Here is a 17,159-nt window from a genome sequence, read left to right as displayed (position 1 = left end):
ATGAATCTACAGTCGACACCTGTGCTCCAATGTAGAACCCATTGCGCTCCTCCCGGAGAGGGTTATTCATCACGTACGTCAAATCTGTTATTGTGTGCCCTTGCATGCGCACGCGTGTGTAGAAGTGGGCCCCTCTCAAGGGGACGCATACTTGTGCACTAAATACAAAAACGGCGGCTAGCGATTGTTTTTCCACACCAGGTCTGCGTTCGTGCAGCGATGTGTACGCTACTGTAGGCGGTCAAAAGCAATTTGATTTTTATTAAAGTTGACGGATTGTGGCATCGAGGAGGCAGATATCGGGATAAGAAATGAGAAGTTAATTGGGAGTTGGCATTGAAGATGAGGTGTATATTTGTAATTTGTATTGGGGAAATAGGATAGGTAAGTGGTAGTGGGTGAGGATTCAGCATACACTCAATTATGCTGCATTTTTGTTTCATGTTGAATGAAAATAAGGCAAGTTTCTGTGTTTGTGTTGCATAAGTGTGACAACAACCCAGATATTGCTTCTTCCCGAAAAAGAGTGCTATCCCAAGAATTTGTTTGAGCCTCTGAGGAATACTTAGGTGCAAAAATGATAATGGGATATAAAAAAAATCACAAGCTATCTGCAGAAAATTTTAAAACTGGATCTGCGAACCCCGCCGCTGCCGAATGGTACACGGAGTTTGTCTACCACGGGAAAAACTGCCCATTGGAAGACAGCCTTGCATTTGAAATTTCCGGGATTATTTTAAATGCCGTGATCGTTTCCTGAAATTTGGTATTTTCTGGCCAGAAGGAAAAAAACATCAAGCCTTCAAAGAAAATTACAAGCCTTCATCCGTCCATGCGGTCCCAGTACGCCTGCACATACCTTTAGATACTTCATGGCTAAGTTGCCGTGTCAGTTTGAATATTTTCTTCGTCGATTCGTCTAATATCGATATAACAGTACAATTTTACTATTAAAATAATTATCACCACCACCATCAGCCATTGTCCATCTACTGGTGGACGAAGGCCTCCTTATATGTCATCACTATCTCTAACAGTCCCAACGGTGCCACAATCGCTCACTCCTGCACATGACCTCTGATCTAATCGCTTAATCTCTGTGGCGGTCATCCTCTCGGGCATGTTCCCTCCTTTAGCTGCCACTCCCCTTCATCACTCCTCGCTTCACTCTTGGCCGAAATTCCATGTCTATTTTTCTTGAGTCAATATTAGGTTATCTGTATTCGTTCCCTGATCTGTACATTCCTCTCTGACTCAGCGTAATGCAAAGCTTGCAATGTTGCATAATTTTTTACACACTTTGGTTTTAGTTTTTCTTCGTCAATATTGACAACGTATACATGCGTGACATTTTCCATAACAAATTAATCTTGTAGTTCAAATGCACGACGGCAGGCAAAAAAAGTTCCCAAGCAAAAATACTAAATGTAAAACCTTCACGATCGTTGCAATGCAGAGAACGGAAGCCTCTTAATTGCAAAGCTTTTCAATCCATCATCATTTAGTGAGCTATAAAAGTTGCATCACAAATGCAGTAAGTGGTTGGAAATCTGTGAAACTGGCATGAGACTCAAAATTAGAATAATTATTTGTACTGGAGGAATCCGATCAGCTATAAAGCTATATATACTCTTTGGTTATTTCGGTAAGTCACGGAGGTAGAAATAAAACAAAATAAATCATGACGTTTCGATAGCAACATAAGCCATCGTCTGCAGCAGACATCGTGCTGCTCGCAGCAGATATCGCGGCTGTCGCGATTTTCACCTGAAGACGATGGCTTGTGTTGCTATCGAAACGTCGTGATTTTTTTTTATTTCTACCTACGTGACTTACCGAAAGAACCAAAGAGTATGCATTCCTGCAGTCACGAAAGCTTCAAATCAAGCTATAAAGCTCTATTTCACAGATGTCCAGTAGGGGTGGGTAAGAATGTTACAACAACAAATAACAGAACAAAAACATGATGGTAGTGCAAAGTATAAGAAAGGGAAACAAATCACCCAAACACATACAAATTAAACTAAACCATCTCCATCCTACAAAGCCCACTGAGGTATTAACTTATTTTTCAAAAGCGATCTGGCCACATATCGGCCCATTATTTGGACATTTATAGCACCAAAATATTCTAAATAATCTTAATGCATTTTTCTAAAAGTGGAGGGGAAAAACGGAGGACCCGGATAAAAAAATCCACGCAACCATGGGGAGAACATGCAAACTCCAAATATACAGCAGGCGCCAAGGAAGGGGATCGAACCCCTGTCCTCGTGCATACCATGCGAGGAAGATTACCATCTCGCCACCGTGGCTCACCCACCTCCTACCCCCCCCCGTCCACCATTTTCTGCACGGCCCCTCAACCTCAAGTCACGGACCACGGATGTCGTTTCACCAAAGCCGGTGACAAGGTGGCGATATGACGTCAGTCTTGGGGAGAATGTCGCTGCTTTTAATCCAATGAAAACGACCAAACATTCATTGACTTTAATGGATCGGCAGCTTTTGTGGTGCAAGTGGGAATGCCTTCTGCTGGCTTGAGTTGGCAAAATAAAAAAATCGACATTCAAGAGATGTGCTTTTATCATGAACTACTGGCACACGAGGGGATTGGGTGGCCAGCATCACGCCCAGCCGCCTTTGTCTCCCAAGTGGCAACGTTTACACACCCCACCAGGTACTCATTTGAGGCTAAGCGATATCTAAGAAAGGCTCAGGACCGGTTAGAATTTTTACCACTGTTATTGGTCGCGAGCAGGAATCAAACTCGGGTCGCTGGGTTTGTAGTGCAGCGCACTAAAACCACCACACTACCGCACCATTTACACCCATTCATATTATTCACACATTCGTATTTTTCGCACTGATTTGTATCTATATATATGATAATAAAGAATTTGAAAATGCAATACGCACTATTAACTCGCTCTCAAAGAGAGAGAGAGAACAACTTGGAGGTGTGAGGAACCGCAGTTAAGCAGGAGAACGCAGCCACGCGGTGAGCCAGCGTCAACAATTTCCCAAGCTCTGCAGTCCTCTGTATACGAAAATGTTTACTGCCAATTAATGAGCGTTTACATTGGGGAGAAAACAGGGGCACCTGGGGAAAAACCATGCATGCGAGGGGGCAACACTTATACAGACCGAACAAGTAGAGTCCAAATTTCGATTTAAAGCTTTCGTGACTGCAGGGATTCATCTTCTTGGTTCTTTCAGTAAAGTCACGTAAAATGGAAATAATAAAATAATAAAAATTAAACATAATAAAATTATTCTCACGACGTTTCGGCCACAACGCAAGCAGCCGTCCTCAGGTGAAGACTCTGTCTTCTCAACAGACCTGTTCTTCACCTGAGGACGGCTGCTTGCGTTGTGGCCGAAACGTAGTGAGAATAATTTTATTATGTTTTATTTTTATTATTTTACTATTTCCATTTTATGTGACTTTACCGAAAGAACCAAGAAGAAGTAGAGTCCACTCGAGCAGGTCAGAGGGGTATGATACCTCAACACCCATGGGAAGGGAGTTCCACAACATTCGTGTGATCCACCAACGCTCACCTCCAAAATTCTAGATTACAGGCATGCACCACCACTGCGCCCAGCAATATTATATTCATAATATAACTTTGAATGTTTCTTCATGCAGGGAGCTGTTCAGTTTAACAACATAATGAGGTACTGCATCAGTGGTACTTTCCATGATAGTTTTCTTTTATTGACAAGTGTACTTTTAATATGAATGGTTTAACGCAGGGGTCGGCAACCTGCGGCTCCGGAGCCGCATGCGGCTCTTTTGAACCTTGACCGCGGCTCCGGGGCGGATGCTAGCGAGGGGAGGAGGCGCACTGTGACACCTGCTCTGGCGTTGCCGCTGCTGACAGGTCGCCGCTCAGCTCCACACTGCCCGCCCGGTGACAGGCAATAACGTTGCCGTTGCTTTGTCACATGTTTGGAAGAAGTAAAAACCTTCCTGGGCAGCAAAGAGCTCACCTTTGCTGAGCTGGAACAGCCAGAGTGGCTGGAAAAATTACATTTTATGGTAGACATGACAACACATCTAAACACGCTAAATACAACCCTTCAGGGGAAAGGAGGCACAGCCCTGCACATGCTGGAGGAGGTTTTGGCATTCGAGCGCAAGTTGACAGTGTTTGTCAAAGATTTACAGAGAGGTACACTGTCTCACTTTCCCTCTTTGAGAGAGTTCAAACAAAGTCATGATACGATAAATTTGGAATATTTCAAGTCTGCAATCACCACAATGCAAAGTTCGTTTGGGAAACGATTCTGTGAGTTCAGAGAGGAAAAAACGACATTATCCTTCCCTGTCACTCCCCTGGCGATCGATCCATCCCTATTGAATATGACTGCATTTGCAGGTGTAAGTCAACCTGATCTTGAGATGGAACTGGCTGATATAGCCGACAAAGATATATGGGTGTCCAAGTTCAAATGCTTGACCGCTACTCTTGAGGATGTTGCCCGTCAGAAGGCCATTCTGGCTCAGAATCATAAATGGAGTGATATTGAAAACCTTCCCAAACAGGACAAACTTGTATTCGAAACATGGAATGCCATCCCCAACACTTATATAAACATGAAAAAGTATGCATTTGGAGTCCTGTCGATCTTCGGCTCCACATATGTATGTGAGCAGGTCTTCTCCAACATGAACTATATTAAAAACAAACATCGATCACGCCTCACAGATGACAGCTTGCAAGCCTGTGTGAAAATGAAGGTGACGTCTTACAGCCCTGATGTGCAGACACTGTGCACTGAGGTTCAGGAGCAAAAATCCCATTAACCAGGTAATTTAGCTATTAATTTGCAAAAATATATTTTACATTGTTAAGTGAAAAAGTCCTTTTTTTATTCAGATTGACAGCTGACTGCACGATCCTGTATATAGCAATAAGGTAAGAAACAATATATGCAGTGTTATATTTGTTTTAATAGTTGCAATGGTTTTGCGGCTCCCAGTTTGTTTTTTCCTTCGGAAACGGGTCCAAGTGGCTCTTTATGTCTTAAAGGTTGCAGACCCCTGGTTTAACGCGTTAAAAAAAAGATTTGCTTCACTCAACACATACGAATGAAAACTGTTAATGTATCAATTAAAAACTGTTCAACTGTAAATGCTGTTTAAATGTCCCAGTTTTCTCAATGCCCCACCGTGTGAAGTGAATTCTCCAAACTGCAAATAGATCATTCCATGTCTTCCCTCTTCCTTTTCCCCCAAAAGATGGGCTGGAAAAGTCAGCCTACTCTATTGCATTGTTAATTTATGAGGCAGTGCTAATGACGGATGTGGCGAGTTTATTTTGTCTTGTGCTTTGTTGCACCGCTGCCAATGCTGTCCGTCTTGACTCTTTGTTTAGCCGCTACACACTTCAGAGAACACCACATCTAATAAACCCTCCCTTTTGTCAGCCAACCTGGATTTTCCCCACTTGGTCCGCTCCTCCCATTTTGGTTCCAGCTATTATGACCTCCATTTGGTCCTCAATAATTTTTCCATGGCAACTAACCAACGGATTTCTGCAGAGTCAAGAGAGAATTGGCAAAACAATGGTACAGCCTGAGAGGAGAAAATGGATCACGGGGAATTATGGTCTAATCGGAACTGTCAGCATGCCCCAAAGCAAGCATCAACTGTCAATGGAAAGTGGTATCTTTGAGATGAAGGTCATACCTCCGCAATAAAATAATTTTAAATAAATATGCCACGTCCCTATGATAAGATGATCTACAGGTCACCCTGAGATAAATACCTCATCAATTTAGCCTTCCACATTGGGACATCGGGAGGAGAATGAAAGTAGTTACGTGAAAGCACAATGTATTTACGCCAAGGTTTCTGCAAGGTTTCCTCTCACACACAACAAATACTCAAATAATTAGACAAACCTAACAAGTAGGACCCTCCTGACACAGCTTCAATAACAACTTTCTCTCCTCCTGACTCACATTTGGTATCTTTTTGGGTTTGGCCAAAAAGCTATTATTGTCCAATTAGACCTGTAGCCCTCCATCACCCCATACAGTCAAACCGATCGAGTTGTTACGTGGGGCAAATGCAGCCATTTTTTTTGTTTCTCAGCAAATTGGTGACTTTGAAAGCAAGCAGAATATTTGACAATGTACAAAATTTCGCTAGGGATTCATACCAACATCATCAGGTGGTACCAATAGCTCAGATCTGTCCGGGTGAATGCACTGCCTGATCTTGATCTTCAGGTGAATGCAATTATGTCATCCGAACAGCCATGCAGGTGAACCGGATTGAACGGTTCATACTGATTGCTTAGTTACAATGTACAGGGGGTTAAAATAGTACACTATTTAATTGTTGGAGCAAATAGGGTATCCTTAATTAAAGCAAGGTGTATTATGTTAGTTATAATTCATACTTGTTTTTGTAAAGCTTAATGGTTTATAAAAAAAAATCCTCTTTCGGGGCTAGGCATAGTATAATTGTAGCAGGTGAAAAAAAGTGATTATTTGTTACACAATTTGAGCCAGATGTATAAATATTTATTGTTCGTAATTTACATTATTGTAATTCAATAATGGATTACTTTTATTCAAAAGGCCAGATTTATTTCATGTTATAATTCTAGTTAAGCAGTAATTAATTAAGTTACTTAAATTAGCACCATGGGGATTAGCACTGAGGATTTATTGTAGATGGTTGATTTAAGAGATTGTTGGTGTGGTAAATCATTGTAATTAAATAATCAATTGAATGAACCTAAACGGCTAGAATTATTTATCCATGATATAAATGTCTTCACTCCTCCCCCAGATTCTCTCCACCCAAGTCACCAATGCCTCGTGTCATAGTCCCCGGTCAACCTTTGCTCAATGAGAGGTCACCCCTTGTAGGCAGCTGCTCCATTCATATTTAAATGCCTACCCCTCTGCGTCCATCAAGTATCTTCGTCCACACCTTTACCAATTCACTGTTTTTGTTCTCCCCTTTTCGGCCCTGCAGTTCTGTATCACCTTTGTAAAACTACTGTGTATGTAAAACTACTCTCTTCCAAGTCCCTTACATATGCACGTGCCCCCTATTAGTTGACAGTCTTTCTAACCCCAAACTGAACTGTATGTAATACATCACCGCATATCATGTTCGACTTGGCTAAGGGATGCCATCTGCCTACACACTTGGTTTGCTGGACATTTTGACACTTATACAGTATCCTTAGCCATTGAAGATCGCCGATTGAAATGCAGGATTATTAATAAAATATTAATTGCGTAATTGAGCATTTGTTAACTATAACAGAATACAGCAATTATCATAACACATCATTAAAATAAAACAAAATAATACTTAACGTGCCAAAAAACAAATGCCACCCAGTACTGACTCAAAGAGTGAAAATATGCCTTTTCTACAAACTAAATGAAATTCCACTGCGACGAATCACACGCGTGGGAGGGGAGTGGGTGGGAGTGGGGGAGGGGGGCAGGTGGGGTGCTGAGGAAATGCGCACCTCTGTTTTGATGTTGGAGTCGCGGTAGCACAGGTGCTGTAGGTAGGCCGCCGCGTTGCCCTGGATCGATGGAAGGTTGTGCTGGAGCATCTGGATGACCTCCAGGAGGTCAGGGTCGCGCCAGCCCAGCTCTCTGCACGCACGCACAAATGCACATTTTCGCGACGTAAGTCTATTGTCAGCCGTGTTAGTCTTATACAGCTGACAGTTACTCATCCGTGTAGATGATCATTGCACTGCAGAGGTGCCCGGGTGGCTCAGTGGGCAGAGCATCGAGCTGGCACTGCTGAGTTCCCAGGTTTGAATCCTGCGATTAAACCCGGTTCTCAAGTTTAGCGAGTCGATGGCTTCAGCCATTTCGATCAGGCGCTAAATACCAATGTTGAGGTCTGCGATGCTATGAGAGGGCTGTTTCCTAACAAAGGTTAATGACACTGTTCGCTACAGAGTTCCAAGTTGAATATTTTTCCCCACAACTATGTTCATAATACATAATAATCAAAAATGTAGAGTCCTTTATGAATTCACTAAAATCAACTGTAGATGGGCTCGCCCAAGGGGATGTCCACGCTCAACCTCGTGCTGCTTCAGATCATCGCTCTCGATGATGCGGAGGACCATGCCTATGCAGGAGGCCTGGCTATGTATGGGCAATGGATCGCAACACCCTGGATAAACATTTGAAATTGCCCATTTGATGGCTGGGTGATTACCACGACTGGAAGAAGGCCTCCCAATGTTGCATTAGTTATCAGGGTTCTTAGATAATATTTCACCACACTGCTTAGTGCAGGCTGGTGAAGGGGAGGTACACGCCGGATGAGTTCATGTTAGCCATGACCAGGAATTTAACTCAGGTCGCCAGATTCCTACAGAAGATCACCTACCACTATGCCACGACTACCCCCAAAAAAACTGCCGTATAAATCAATGTGGTACTTATTCATGGCATGATGTTTCTTTATAATTTATGAAAGGTCAAATAATATTTTCCTTTGTAAAAATGGTTTGATTGGCAGGGAGACGTCCAGGCAGACAGAAAGCAGCATAAAACATGAAAACAGTAACTACCACACATCACATATTCATGCGTAAACACTCATGAACTCAGAGACAATACATCCATGCGTGTGTTTGCACGCACACACACACACAAATCGCAACCACTCATTCAAATGCAGTTACTTAGAATTCATATATGCTTTCACAGATTAAAAAATATACTCTTCGTCTCCTTCGCTCTCTCTTACTTTCTCAGAGGGATCATGCATGCATACATAATCACACTAGCACTCAGGAACACTTAATGTCACACAAGCACAAGCACGCCAGGGCTCGCACATGCACAAGTGTGCGCACGCACACACGCGCGCACGCCAAAGCCTGTGTGCGTGCACACGCACACAAAGAGTCATACACAGACACACACAACAAAGGCAAAACAAATCAGGTACCCTCGACACGTAGGCACGACACGACGCTAAAGCCAACAGCGGGCCCGAGCGAGGTGGTGCGGGGGGGAGAATCGTACTTGAAACGACTTTCAAACTCCGCTCCAGTGCAAACAGCTTCCCCGCGGAATCAGCGGCAATTTCAACAGTTAACCGTTTGATGGATTCGGGCTGAATTACTTCGGCCGAATCGGTATTGCACAGCACCCGTGTGCAGCGTGCTACGATGCAGCTGTCAAAAGAAGATGAGCGATGCTTTTTTTATTCATATGCTTAAAAAAAATCATCTATTTCAGAAGCAACTGCGTCAGTGAATGGATACCCTGTTGTCTGTCTGGATGGTTGGCTTACTGGTCTGGCTTTTCAACTGGCTTATGAAAAGGCTGTGCATATAAATTGAAAGCCCAAGCCTAGCAATAGCCTATGAAATGGCACAGCTGGTCCAATTAACTTAATCTGGTGGCAGAAGTGATTTTTAAGTCACAGGATCGCACCCTGTTTATGTGACACGAAAGAAAGTTGACATTAAAATTAATATAATGGCTGCAGCTTCCCACCATCACGTGTGACCGATCTTGATGCATGTAAGGGGAGAGTAAAGTTTAACCATTTGGCAATAGGAGGTGCGCAAAACACATGGACCATCACGACAGCAGATGGAACGCATAGAAAGTGCAGCGGTATTTACTGAACAAGCAAAATGACAATGGTAGGGTCACGAACATTGCAGAGATCCAGCATTTTTGTCAAGAGGGTTTTAACTGGAAGAGTAGACTTGGAGAAAAGTACGTAGACTCAGCTGCTGCTGGCTTGAATCCGTTTATTGAATCTGTTCAGTGAGTTGCCTGACGATGTTGGGAAGAGGCTTGGAGAGGGCTCCTAGTTAGTCTCTTGATGAGAGAGGGTGCCAACTGCAACCAGTGTGCCTGAAATGATGGAAGTCTTGTGCCAGGGGCGGTTTCTTCATTAGGGCGATTGGGCGACGCACCACCAATGTCATTCAACCACAGTCACGCTAGCCGTCACTGTGCCTCTGGATATAGTCCAATCAGCGTCATGCTACGTTCTGTGGAGTACCGCCTCTTTTTGGGCGATTTCCCTCCGGCTGAGAATCGCCCCGAGTGGTCCCATAGACTTACATTCAAAGATGTTTTTTTTCGAACGGGGGCGCTGCAATGCATTCTCTATGGCTTCTGGGAGGGCTCGCCCTAACGTGCTTACGTCATCATACGTGCTTACGTCATCATACGTAAGCACGTTTCATCCGACAATATAATTTGTCGCCACCTAGTGGAATCTTTAATAAAAGAAACTTGAGTGGTTTGTTTTAATAGTGAGTATAGAAACAAACAAGATGTATTGTAAGAGTCACTTTATTTTTCATTAATATTAAAGAAGTGAAGTTGCCTTTACATGCTTAAGCTGTTAATTTATCCATTGCATGGGTGGACCTTATCCTTATCAATCATCCAGACATTTGCCCCCCCTGAGAGATTTTGCAGGAGCCGCCACTGTCTTGTGCTATGGTGAATGCAGTCTAAAAATGCATTGTGAAGAAAAGAGCCGAGATCTGGGATTTGAATGCAGGATTCAATTCGCCCCGTTGCCTAAACCAGACTGACCAACGGACTGCACCAAAGCAAAGACTCATCAAATTAATTATTAAATTGCATTCCTCACTTAATTTGCCTGAATCTCTCCTCTGAGAATTGAAAACATTGGTTTCACTAGCATGCGGAAGTCTCAGGCAAAGCGTATGGGGGTAAGAGTGACGCCTACACTAAATCGCCACTTGAAGGATTGTTCACAAGTCCTGTGAAAAATATCTTTCAACTGTTATTTGACCCAGACAGAACACTACTTTGTGAGATTTGCAAATGGATTATGTATATCTCGACATGATGCTGATAGCATAACTTGAATATAACTGGAAGTAGGGACCATACACTGCACTGCAGGATAAAAGCACACCTGACTTAAGCACTTTTCTATACTGTATATACAAGGGACAGTCTACATTACGCTGGTGAGGGGATGACAAAGGCCAACTTCTGATACAAGCACGCTTTAGATATAAGCACACCTGGCCTTGCTCCAAAGGTGTGCTTATATCCAGGTTCTGTTGCATATATATAGAGAACCGGGTGGGGTACCGAACTCAAGTTATAACAAGTCATATTAAATATCAACTGGTTAAGTTTTAGTCCTCCATAGAAGTATTCATACTTTAAAATGTAGAGCGACATCGCGGATGTCACTGTGTAATGCCGGCCCGAGAGAGGCACGGCGTGCGATGTATTGACATCGCGGGCACCACGAGAATGTGGGTGCAGTACCGGCCTGAGAGGGGCTCGGTGAGAACTGTCTGACAGCGCTGGATGGCACCATGCTCTGCGTGTAGTGCCGACCCCTACAGGATGGGGTGTCAGGGTGCCGGCCACGGGAATGGGGTTATGAAAGGCCATGGCACTCTGGTTGACCCTAGAGGACACGTGACTGGTAAAGTCTACACAGGGCCCCAGGTGGGGGCTAGGGGTGGTCACGTGTCAGGGTCGAGATCCTGCTCGAGGATTCTAGAAGGTGGTCGTGGCTAAGAATGGAGCCAGCCCCGCCACAGAGGATAAAAGCCGGAACCCCGAGAGAGACCGGCTGCTGTTGTTCATCCTGAAGAATCTACGTTCTGCGTTCTACAAGTCACCAACACGTGGACCTGGACCCAAGCTGGGGTCCTGTGTGTTGTAGCTACTCCCAGTGTAATTAGTGTAGTTACCCTGGTGGTCTACCACCATAGGTTGTTATCTGGTGAAGGGGCAGTTACCCCTTTGTGTTGGTATCAATAAATGTGTTGTCTCCAAGAAGTGCATCTGCGACTCAGTTGAACTCACTACACATGTATTAATTCACTGATATAAACACCTATATAGGGAATACAACTGTTGGAATGGGCTTTCCTAGCACATACATTATTCATGTGAAATAAATCACTTTATAATGCAAGTCTACTGGAAGCTCACAAAAATATACGGACATTGTCCAGCTTGTAATGTTAATAATCTCCCAAGGGACAGCTTTAATGTGAGTGTTCAAGAAGCTTACTAAAAGGACCAGTTTTGCCAGCTTATTACACACCAGGCATTGACCAGAACAATCGGATAAAAGACCACCGCAATTTCCAATTATTCCATACGGTAATGGGGCCAGACAGAGATGGAGCAAATCCAAAAACTACACATAAAAGATGTTTCAGAAGTGATTCATCCACCTTAACCCATTCACCCACAATCTGCTAAATAGAGTACAGTATATCCAATTAAGTCCTGACAAGGCGACATTGCGTTTGTTTTTTTCTATCGCTGTTACATGAGCACTTGAGTACGGCGCGTTCTATTCGGTATTGATAGAAAGAAAGAAAATACTGGAGCGATCAATGTCCTCCTTTAGCCAGCAATTTAAATGGCTCCCGTTAGCCATGCCAAAAAAGCAATTAACCCTCTGCCTCTTTCTTGTCTGCCCTGTACTTTCAGAGCTGGGCATGACTGTAAAGCATGCACGGCAGTCAAACCCGATCTCATCAAACCTCCGAGGCAAAAAAGGGATGTCCTAATAAAAGCATGAATTGCTTGACCATCACGGTAAAGCCTGGCATCACATTTAGGGGCACCATATGTGTGCACAGTAGGGGGGGGGGAAATATTAAACTCCACCACCCAATCCATGGAAAATGTGATCGATCGCTACAATTCAGAGTTGCGATTTTAAGAAATACTTTTTTTAAGAGGGGTGAACGTAAGAGCCATCTACCAGCTGCAGGGGTCGTGCAAAACCAGTTTAATACAACATGTATAGTAACGTACGACCCTTTTATCGATCAGCTGCTGGATGAAAGGCCTCCCCTTGATGCATCAGTCATAGGTTTTTTTTAGCCATACTTCACCATCTTGGTCAGTGGCGAGTTGGTGTAGGGGGCAGGGGGTTTCAGGATCGGTTCAGAAATGACTTGTCACTGATGTTAGCAGAGGTCGGCAATCGAACAAATCACTGGGTTCACAGAACAGTGCGCTAACCACTACGCCCCCCCCCCCCATCACATATATATTGATAAACATAAATTGTTACAAATGTGATTTAACACGGATCGTGTGTGAGTTTATAAATCAATATTGATCAATGAACAGATGCATTTACACGACTAGTGCTCATTAAGGCCACTCTCCCCACTGAATATAGTTCACGTAATACTTAAACATCGCAAGGAGTATAGTGTTGTTCATTTGAATGTTGATGAAGGTGTGCCCAGGTCCAGGACAGACATCACTCGCCACTGACGTTAGACATGACTGAATCAAATACAGGTCATTGGGTTCAGAGATTAGTGCTCTCACCGATGCACCAAGGGCTCCATTCCATATTTTGGGAAGAAGTCACCATTTAGGCTGATCAGGGAGAACCCTGCAAGGGTTACACAATTCTCAGTGCCGGACGTGCATTGTGACTTTGCCGATTGTTTGAGTCACACTCAAATTAGCATCAGCAGCCATACCTTGTGAGAAAAATTGAGAAAAAATGCAAATAAATAAAACCCCTGGACAGGTTTCGTTTGTCATGTAGATGAAGCCAGCCTTGCGTGCGTGCACTGCCAAGCGCTTAAATGATGGGTAGGAGCTGCGCGCGACCAAAATTTCCCCATTTTTGTTGATGTTTTATTGTAAATGTACCTGCCGTAGCTGGATTCATGCTGGAATACAGGCCACAAATTAGACAACCCCCTGCACAAAGGTCCAATTGGGGCGCAATTCTTTTTCCCACAGCTGAAGATGGGCCAGGAGCCACTGGGAGTCTCTCCGCAAAAAAATGGCCAGGGCACAACACACACTCTTCAACCACCCGACACACACATACACCTTTGGAAGTGAACCCTCTCTCCCTGCTCTGACTTCTTGTAGCTGCTGGACATCAGCAAGACCCCACGATGATATGAGCCTGTATGAAAGTCCTGTGATTGAGAAGGCGCCTCGCAAACGAGAGGGCATGAGTTTGAATTAAAAAAACTATCTTGCGTTCACAAGTGCTCGCGTGCAAAACTGCTGTTAATTTAAAACAAAATTGGAAATTGTCAACTATATTTGAAATATGAAATCGCAGTCTTCTGAACTGCGGAGAGCTGCATCATCTGACATCAAAACTGGCTTCTGATAAAGCCAGAAAATAATTTTCAGCCCTATCTTGGTGTAGCAACTTCTGATTTTCTCTCCGTCTTGCACAGAAGCTGCTTAAGCTGGTGGTAGCTTTTTGCACCATAGTGTTATTGGAAAGTCACTCTTGCGCACACTGCACATCGATCACAATCGAGTTGGTTACGGGTCACACTGCAGCAAGTGACATGCAACCTGACTAATCAGTGTTGAATCGTTAGAGCAGGTGAGCTGATGCTTTCTTCCATATAGCTTGGTGGCCCTTAACTGCACTGCAGGGGCTGGTGCAAGGTGCATTTTGATTAATCTCTGTGCTGACACTGGCCGCTTACTAAGCTGTTGTAACAGATAACCTCCATGTAACAAAAGGTTAAATGTTGGCAACTGGATTTTTTTTTGTATTGAGAGAACATGGAAGACATCTACATTTCATTACTTTTACCATCTGATCAGCCACAAAAGCTACTTCAAATGAATAACAACAATAATTTCAAAGCCCAATTGAGTTTCAAATGTCTTGGTCATTCCTTTTAAAGGAATGCTTTTTCACGCGAGAGATAAAACAGGGGTCAGAGAAAACATAGTCGGCATACGAGGGGACAATGCTCAAAGGTCCGCACAAATGTATTCATAATCCACTTACTGTATCAACATCTCCTGGTCACCTCACAGCCAAGCAGGCTTGGGGAGCTTCACACATTTATGTGATCCGCAAACAAGTGGCCTCTTGATTTCCCTCTTGACTCCAGACGCGTATTACCACACCCATCGTATATATGGTCAAATATATGCTTTAAGGGTGGAACTGTGGCACAGAGGTCAGTGCACTGTTCCATAAACCCGGTGATCGGAGTTAGATTTCCAGCTATCACTGTTAAGTTATATCTGAAGTGGTCCTCCACCCATCACAGTTCTTACTGACCAGCGTGGTAAATTATGGTCAAACAAACCCCATGGCTGAAAAATGTGGGGAGGTCTTCATGCAAAAGTGAATTGAAATAAGTATAACCCGTAAAAACAAAGTTTTTCACTATAAATCCTTTATATGCGTGGCAGCGAACTTAATATAAAGGATTTAAAATATATTCGCCTGTGGAGGACGCGGGGATCGATCCCGCGACCTTTGGCATGGGAAGCGAGGGCGCTACCAACTGTGCTACTCCGCCACGGCCTGTGGAGGGGTTACGCTCTGGGCTCTTACACTGTGACGTTCAGCCAAAGCCATGAATGAGTTCTATTTGAATATATGTAAAATAAAAAAATTTTGCCTAAAAAGTGTACATTTTTGGGAATTTTTTTTCACGAACATTAATTGTCTCGCACAACGAGTCTGTGTGAAAAATGTCAGCTCGATTGGATCACGGGAAGTGGGTTAAAAAACGACCGAAAGATTTGCACGGTCGTAAGCAAGCACGCAAGCAAGCAAGCACGCAAGCAAGCAAGCAAGCGAACTTAATATAAAGGATTTAAAAAGGGATAAATTATGCATTTTTCTGAATATTTTTTCAACACTTCAAAGCACGGGTCTGCAATCTTATGCGACGACCGTACAAAGATTCCCATTCACATCAAGGTTACCGCCGCCGTAATGGGTTAGCGTGACTATTTTTAGCACGTCTCTCTTAAACTATTGACTGAACGTATATTAATATTCCAGCAAAGGCATGTGCACACATCGCCATGCAAATTTTCTTTTGTTTCCATGTGGGCTATGCAGATCAACTTGAGTGTGCAAGTTCTTAATTTTAAACACTGGCAAATGTGGATTTACAGAATGAAGGGTTGATTTTAGAAAAGATAAACAAGAAAATGGGTGATGTGGGTGAGCCAATTACTCAACTCATTCAATATGGCATCCTCAGCAAAAGACTCAGCCGTGGTACGTTGATCAACAGTGGGCATTCAAATGATGGTAAAAACCATACAGGCAAGTATGGCGATACGCCTCTGCTGAGCTCTGAAGAGACATGGTGATTTAAAAATCACTCATCCATTTTCCCATAAGGTATCAGTGCTTTTATACCACAACTAGTGACATATTGCAGGGAATCCACACAAGTACAGGCATAAAGATACCCTACACAGACAAATACTCTTTGGACAAGTACTGTTAGCAAGCACCTATTTAGGTCACAATGTCTCACAGGAGGGTGTGGTGTGCGTTTAGTACCATGCCTGGCAGCATTCATCTTCCCAATACTAGTATTGACACTATAGCAGATACTCATTTAAGGCTGAGCTGACCTAAAGGAGGCCAAACAGGTTTACACACTACTTGCCACTGATGTTTACTGTGACTGTGAGGTCAATTTGGGAGATAATGTTGATAGCATGGTGTACTAATCACCACACCATATGCTAGCACCTAAAAAAATGCCTCCCCTACACACAAATATTCCCCTTATAGCCTGAACAGAATGTTGGGGAAAGCGCTATTAGCGAGCACCTATGTAGGCCGGCCTGGCACATGAGGGGGTGGGTGGCCAGCACCACACCCGGCCGTCCTTGTCTATCAAGTGGCAATGTTTATACACCACACCAGGTACTCATTTGAGACTGAGGCGACCTAGGGGAGGCCCAGGACCAGTTGAAATATTTGTCACTGGTGTTGGCCGTGAACGAGAATCGAACACGGGTCACTGGGTTCCTAGCGCAGAGCGCTAACATACACTCACGTAAACACATACACATCAGGCATACGTAATACTTGTGGAAAACTTAGAGAATTCCTCTTTCTCAAACAACATCAAAGCAAAGCGTCACACATGTAAACTACACATATAAAACGACATTTCTGAGAATCCATGATCATTCTCAATGCTGGTGGCGAAAAAAATGCATTAGATACTAATTTTCGGCTGACTTGACAGAGTAGGTGAAGTCCAGGCCAGATTCATATTCTAATTTCATCTTTAATTGTGCATGGCGAAAAACCAGAGCTCAGTCACTACGGTTATAGCTCAGTGAGCCAACCGCTTTGCTGTTGCTCCTCCTCAATGCTAACACAG

At 43.6% G+C, this 17,159-nt stretch overlaps 1 protein-coding gene across 3 annotated transcripts in view; it reads right to left on the bottom strand.

The window, feature by feature from the left end:
- Positions 1–17,159, bottom strand: part of LOC144724566 (catenin delta-2-like) — a 279,333-nt gene that overhangs the window by 61,170 nt on the left and 201,004 nt on the right. For all 3 annotated transcript variants that reach the window (XM_078603836.1, XM_078603837.1, XM_078603839.1), the window contains one exon: positions 7,509–7,641. In XM_078603836.1, coding sequence (XP_078459962.1) covers positions 7,509–7,641 — 133 coding nt within the window. The remainder of the gene's footprint in view (positions 1–7,508; positions 7,642–17,159) is intronic.

This window comes from Lampetra planeri, chromosome 21 (assembly GCF_965212315.1).
Source record: "Lampetra planeri chromosome 21, kcLamPlan1.2.h2, whole genome shotgun sequence".
Taxonomy (NCBI): Eukaryota; Metazoa; Chordata; class Hyperoartia; order Petromyzontiformes; family Petromyzontidae; genus Lampetra; species Lampetra planeri.
Note: the sequence above shows the minus strand (reverse complement) of the source record. Positions and strands in the feature narration are given on the sequence as shown.